General features: G+C 38.2%; 1 protein-coding gene across 1 annotated transcript; it reads left to right on the top strand.

The window, feature by feature from the left end:
- The first annotated feature begins 1,486 nt into the window (after positions 1-1,486).
- Positions 1,487-2,701, top strand: TMEM168 (transmembrane protein 168). The gene has a single exon (XM_009871546.1). The coding sequence runs from the start codon at positions 1,487-1,489 to the stop codon at positions 2,699-2,701; it is 1,215 nt and encodes a 404-aa protein (XP_009869848.1).
- The last annotated feature ends 4,352 nt before the right edge of the window (positions 2,702-7,053 follow it).

The following is a 7,053-nucleotide window of genomic DNA, read 5'->3' as shown; positions in this document are numbered from 1 at the left end:
CACTAAAGATTAGAGATCAGGTTTTTTTCTGTACGTTCTTGTGATCCACCTGTTGTTTTCTGCCTTGTTTTCTCTGGAGGTGTAGGCTCGGTTTTATTCATTCAGTGACTCCTGATTTAGAGTTTCTAGGCACAAAACGATCAAAAATCAGGAGTACACGTGGCTGCCTTTACATGTAGTTCCACGAAAAGCACTCCAAAGTTCTCGAAAAGCACTCCAAAGTTCTCTACGTAATTCTTGCCATTTGGTCACTTAACACAATTTGCATACAGAGCAGACTTTGAAGTACAAACCTTTTTTGCCTTTGAGAGCTCCAAATGATGCCTCTGACAACTTTGTGATGAGTAGTAAAGTATATAAATTCAGTGAAATGGAGATTTTTGTGGAAAGACTATTTCCTCTGTAACTTTTGTCTCCTATAATGGTAGCAATTAGTACTATTGTTTATGTGTAAACTCTGTAAGATTAAATGCTAATAGAATTACCATGGTCCTTGTGTTTCAAGACCGACTTCAAACCCGGAGGAAGCTTATCTCATAAAATAGTGATGATCCTGAGTGGAATCTCACCACGTTTTCTTAAAAAATTCCACTAAAAATACTGCTATCAGTTCCTATACCATATTAAAAAAAAAAAAAAAAAGCGTGTGAGTTAAATGGATCTGAGTAGGAGGCATTTATGATCTAAATATAATATTTATCCTGATCATTTTGGGGAGTTATTTTGTGGAAAGAAAAAAAAAGTAGCTTGGAGGGGTGAAAATGAAGGCTTTGAGTTTGCATTAAGACATAGTCTCTGAAAATGTTGCCAGATCAGTTGATAAATCTGTATGTCCCACTCCCCTTCTGTGAAACGGATATAACGATAATATTCTTTTTCATAATCTACTGTGAGTTCAACTTGTTAACTGATTATGAATTTCTTTTTGTAAATCCTGTAGCTATTTGACAAAAAGAATTCTTCCAAAGCATACAGAAAAGGTTTAGTATAAAGTGAGAACTCAGGGAACGATGTTTTAGGGCAATATTAAACTATTTTAGAAAGTAATGGATATTGTAGGAATATTTTGGATACCCACAGATACGCAGTATAGATACCTAATGGATAGATTTTTTGGAAAAACTGCACAGGCCAAATTTGGTTTACATTTTGTTCTCATTCAAATGATGAATGAAGATGTAGGCAGAACCCATTTTATATTGGTTTTAATAACAACTCCAATCTGAATGACCTTTAACAGTGTACTTACTTGGTCTTTATGGCATTAAACTTCTTGATGGGAAAGGCTGTATCATGTTTATGCTGTGTATGTTTTAAAGGAATTCGCCACTAAAACTTTTTTAATTCTTCTTCCAGGACTTCAGCGATTCTGGGCCACTGTTACTGAAATGATATTACAGAAGGCAGCGATTGCATCGTGTTTGTTGAATGAAACCCAGATATTTACTTTCAGACAAGTGGGTAAAACCCCCTAACTGCAGTTTACATGTGTAGGTCACTGCGTTACTGTGTTAGTCATTGTCTCTATGCAGCAATGACAAGGCTGGAGGAAGCAAACAGAGAAGTGAACATGCACTCATCAGTCAGATACCTTGGCTATCTCGCCAGAATCAACCTGCTGGTTGCCGTTTGCATGGGTCTTTATGTCAGATGGGAAAAAACTGCAGATACACTGATTCTGGTAATATTTATCCTTGGGCTTTTTGTTCTTGGAATTGCCAGCATACTGTACTACTATTTTTCGATGGAAGCAGCAAGTTTGAGTCTCTCCAATCTTTGGTTTGGTTTTTTGCTTGGCCTTCTCTGTTTTCTTAATAATTCTGCCTTCAAAACAGATGTGAAAGAAGAAGCTACTAAATACTTGCTCCTCTCTGCCATTGTTTTAAGGATATTATGTGCTTTGGTTGAAAGGATTTGTGGTTGTATCCATCATCGACCAACTCTGCTGACAACAGTTGAATTTTTGGAGCTAGTTGGGTTTGCGATTGCCAGCACAACTATGCTCGTAGAAAAATCTGTCAGTATTATTCTTTTGGTTGTGGCTTTGGCCATGTTGATTATTGACTTACGTATGAAGTCTTTTTTGGCAATTCCGAATTTGGCAATTTTTGGAGCCATTGCATCCTTGCTGTTTTTTCCATCACTGAAAATCCCCACAAACCCATTTGCCTTGGCGTGTTTCTTCAGCTGCCTGATTTCAGATCCCCTTCTCGACGTTTACTTCAGTGGACTTTCAGTTACTGAACGATGGAAGCCCTACTTATACCGCGGTAAAATCTGCAGAAGGCTTTCTGTCATCTCAGTTGGAGTCATTGAACTGATCTTTTTCGTTCTCGCAGCCTTTAAGCTACGCGATTTGGATCTCTGGTATTTTGTGATACCTGGTTTTTCTATTTTTGGAATTTTCTGGATGATTTGTCATGTGATTTTTTTTATAACTCTTTGGGGATTTCATACAAAACTCAATGACTGTCACAAGGTATACTACACCCACCGTGCAGAAAACAACAGCCTTGACAGAGTTATGGCATCTAAAGGAATGCGTCACTTCTGTTTAATTTCAGAACAGCTGGTATTTTTCAGCCTTGTCGCGACTGCTGTTTTGGGGGCTGTTTCTTGGCAGGTAAATAAGAATCTCTTTATCTTGACCTTCCTCATGAGAATGATCCTGAGAGTTGTTGGTTTCTTAAAATTCTTTTGACCTTTGATGGTGTGCTGGGGCTCAACAATTCCAAGTTGGAACCCTTGGTTTCACCAGCACGCCTTTTGAGTTTAAGACTTTGTGCTGCCTTGAGCATGGCTGGTTAAGGCGTGTAGAGCTTACCAGTGTTCTTATGTTGGCAGAGTGGGAATAGTTAATGTTTCCAGGGCAAAAGAAGTGTGTAAAGTATTTTAAGTTTACCTACTTAGGAAATTATTTTTGCTTTTGAATTCATTGTGCCATAAAACTTGTTTTCAAATTAAATCAGTGTTGAGCCCAAGTAATACACGCTATGTTGAAGGCTTTTCATATGGACAGTTTTAATTGAATCAAGGCAAGTTCATGTCTTAAGAATGTGTTTTTCAATAATTTTGGTTTGCGTTTAAATATTAACGTGCAGTTAGAGATCAGCTGATAAACTGGTAAATTGTTGATATAGCTCTAAGTGTCTTATTTTCAAATCTGGTTGTGTCCCACAGCTATTTGCTCTAAAAGACCAGTTCTTTGTCTTTTCTTTCCATTTCTGAATTAAGAACATTGTCTTTTCTTTAGCAGAAAATGTACATTTCTCTGAAAATGTTTGTTCAGGGCCCAAGTTAAAGGATATTGTGTATTACCACAGTTGCAGCAGGGGGGTTGGTGTCTGTTTCTTTTCTAAGTTGATCTAAAACAAGACAACAATCCTTTTTTTACCCATACGTCTCTTACTTATGGCAGATCTAGTTTATGGAAATGTCTCTATGTTGTTTCCAAAACAGTTTGCTGCCCATTCCAGCAGAGTTTCTTAGATCAAATAACTTAGATGATGAAAAGGGTTGAAGAGCTCAGTGGAAAAGGAGATTGATAGATACTTTGTGAGGTTTTATGTGTTGGGATTTTTTTTTTCAGTTTTGAGGGTTTTTTGTGTTGTTTGAGTTTTGTTTTTATTTTTTTTCCCCCTTTTTTTGAGGGGGGGTTGATGAAAGGAGAGGGGATGTGTTGGGATTTTTTTTTTTCAGTTTTGAGGGTTTTTTGTGTTGTTTGAGTTTTGTTTTTATTTTTTTCCCCCTTTTATTGAGGGAGGGGTGATGGAGGGAGAGGGGTTTTTTTGCATGAAGAGCATTAGAGGTTAACAGATAAGCCTGGGCAGAAGGCTGGGTAAAAAGGTTCCAGCATGCATAACTATAGTGTGTGAGCTTGTTGAAAGGACAAAAGGAAGAAACAGAACCAAAAAAATGTGGAGAAAAAAATCCCAAAAACATATTTACAGAAAGAGAAGGTGCTAATGCACCAAAACAAATGGAAAGTAGTTTGGGAGATAGAAACAATAAAGATGGAATAGCAGCATGCCAGTATTGCTAACTTCCATACTTTTTCTCCTGATTATGATGTCATTTTATCAAATTACTGGTCTTCAATTTTTATGTGACAAATGACTGGTTTTTAGTAAAAGCAGATTTTTAACCATCTCTATCAGATAGTCTTACTAATTTTTCAGTCTTTGCCCTCCTCCTCTAATACCCTGAGACACATTAGTTAATAGTTATGTCATTTCAGAATTACTTAGGAGGAGTCTCTCCACCTAGTTCCACCTAACAAAGCAGTCAGAACGAACCAAGTGCAGAAGTTGTCCAGATAGTCACTGGAGAGAGGTGGTGTCTTGTGGTGGCTCCCAGAGCCTTTCTGCAGGGAGTTACCCACCAGGCTGGGACAGAATCCTCAGGGGAGGGGCTCCCTCTCCCTACAACATCTGTCTGAGGCTCACAGGCGCTTCTTTTAGAGCTGCTTCCTTACTGCAAGCTGTGTGCCTTAGCAAGGAGGATTGTGTTCATAACAATCTTGTTACTTTCTTTTCACATGGATTGATAGTTTGTTGTAATTTTTTTTTCCAGCCTCTGTCCTCTGCCGAGGCTCACAGGCACTTCCTTTAGAGCTGCTTCCTTACTGCAAGCTGTGTGCCTAAGCAAGGAGGATTGTGTTCATAACCATCTTGTTACTTTCTTTTCACATGGATTGATAGTTTGTTAATTTTTTTTTCCTCTGCCTCAAAATAACTACAACTGTTATGTGTCTGATCATTTTCAGTGCTCTCTAATTCTGAAGAAGTGGTGTCGGGCTGGGGAATGACTTGTGCAGGGCCGTTCACAAGCAGCAAACTGGCAATGCAGCTAAAATCTTAGTGTTATTGACATTTCAGTTTCTAGCATCTTGTGTGTAAATAAGATAAGCTGTTGCTTATCACCTCTGAAACGTATTTACATATTCGGTGGGGAAATGAGTAATTGGAGTGGCGAAAGTGAAAGGCATTAGACCAAATACTTGTCAGGAAATGCAGTTTTTTATTATAATAGTTTATTTTTAGTACTTAATCACATTTACATTTCTTTTAGTATATTTCTATTTATTTCATCCTGTATTTATAGTAGTGAATTAGCTTAAGATTAAAAATGCATTTGTCTCCAACTAAAAGCACTTCTGCTTCAGAAGACGCTGTGATGTTTGCTTTGCAAATCACTGTGCCTATTTCATCTGTTGTCAGAAAATGCAATACTCTTTCAGACCTGGCCAGAACATAATTTAATAAATGACTGTATCATTTATTATAGTGATAGCAGGAAGCTGTGACCTTCTCTGGATTTTTCTGGATAGTGTTAGGTTTCAAAATAATTAGAAGTAAGAAAGCAATGATGCACAAGCACACAACTTGCCTTCTTGCGGAACTTTTTTTTTTTCCTAGAGGTTCAAGGAAACTAGTATTTTTTTGTCTTTGTAAAGGATGTTCAAGCCTTCAAGACTGCTTTAGAATTGTTTGCTGGATTTTTGAGTCTCTTGTTTCAGGAGATCTAGCAAGCCCAACAGTAATGCAGCAAACAAGCTTCTCCAATGAATATGTACTTTCCTTATGGTGATTTCTATATGAGTTGTAACAATTAGAGAAAAAAATCACACTGTTGGAAAACACCCTCTGCCTTTCCTCTTTAAAAAGTGATAGTTATTGCTAAACGCTTAGTGGCGTGGCATATCAAGATTTGTTGGATTTGTTCGGACTTGTTTTGTTTTTAAGAAAACTTTGCTGTAGAAAAAACTGGTGACATTGGTATGTGGTAGAAAGAGATCGTAGGGCTCTGTTACTTGCCTTTCTATGAAAATCATAGAATCATAGAATGGCCTAGGCTGGAAGGGACCTTAGAGATCATCTAGTCCAACCTCCCTGTCATGGGCAGGGATGCCACCTCTCGACTGGACCAGGCAACACATGGGGACCGAGTGGGAATCGAACCCGCGACCTCGGTGCTGGTCATTGTTGTCAGCACCGCGCTCAAACCACTGAGCTAACCGTCGACTTAATGTTTACTAGCAATTAAAAAAGCAAATTAAATATTGGGAATTATGACTGGAGGTATCGTTATGCCACTGGTATAAATCCATAGCTTCCATATTTTGAATAACTGTGCAGTTCTTACTTACCATCATAGAATAGCCTAAGTTGGAAGGGACCTTAGAGATCATCTAATCCAACCTTCCTGTCCTATGGATAAGGAAGCAAGCAAAATTTCAGAGAACGGTGACAAAATTTGTTACATACAAAACAATTTACATGGAGGGAGTGAATAACCAAGGATGCTTCAGTCTGGACAAGAGAAAACTAAGTGCAGATGTGGTAAACATAAAAAAAACTTATGTGTGATGTGGGAGAAGGTAAACAGTAAGACGCAACAAATGATCAGTTCCAGTGCAAAACTGGAGGAGAATCAAGTTGGAAAAAATTAGGTTGGAGACAGATAGGTGGGAATAGTTCCTCACACAGCGCTGAGTCAGCTCTGAGGCTCTGTGTGGTGACGTGCTGCGTGTGCTGAGCGGTTGTAGAGGCTCAGGAGGAAACTGGACAAGTTCATGGAATTCTCTGAGGTTGACAGACTGTTTGGAAACCACATCTGGCTCAAGAAGTCCCTGAGCCACCAGTGGCTGCAGTACTTGGGTAATGTATGTGCTTGTTCTGTCCTTTACAGTCTTTCCTAGGCATATGTTTGGCCTCCTTGGAGACAAGAAGCTCTTCTAGATGGACCTTTGGTGCAGCCTAGTACAGCAGCCACTGTTACATTCTTATATTCTGGATTTTTTAACTTACATTTTCAACTTAATTTTTCCTTACATTATTAGGAATGATAAGTATTCCTCAATCACCAGCCCCTGAAAATGTGTTTACTCATTTAAAAATTTATAAAACAATTTGTCTTTGCAACTTTAGTTTGGGATTTATGTAATCGTTTTAGTAAGTGCTAATTATATTTGAAATCTGTTAAGAGTCACCTGGAAGGCAAAGCATTTTTTATTTATACCTTTCCTGACTCAAGATGTCCTGAAACATGGAT

This window comes from Apaloderma vittatum, unplaced genomic scaffold, assembly GCF_000703405.1.
Source record: "Apaloderma vittatum isolate BGI_N311 unplaced genomic scaffold, ASM70340v1 scaffold31476, whole genome shotgun sequence".
In the NCBI taxonomy this organism is placed as follows: Eukaryota; Metazoa; Chordata; class Aves; order Trogoniformes; family Trogonidae; genus Apaloderma; species Apaloderma vittatum.
The sequence above is the reverse complement of the archived record's forward strand: the minus strand, read 5'-3'. Positions and strand labels throughout refer to the sequence as shown.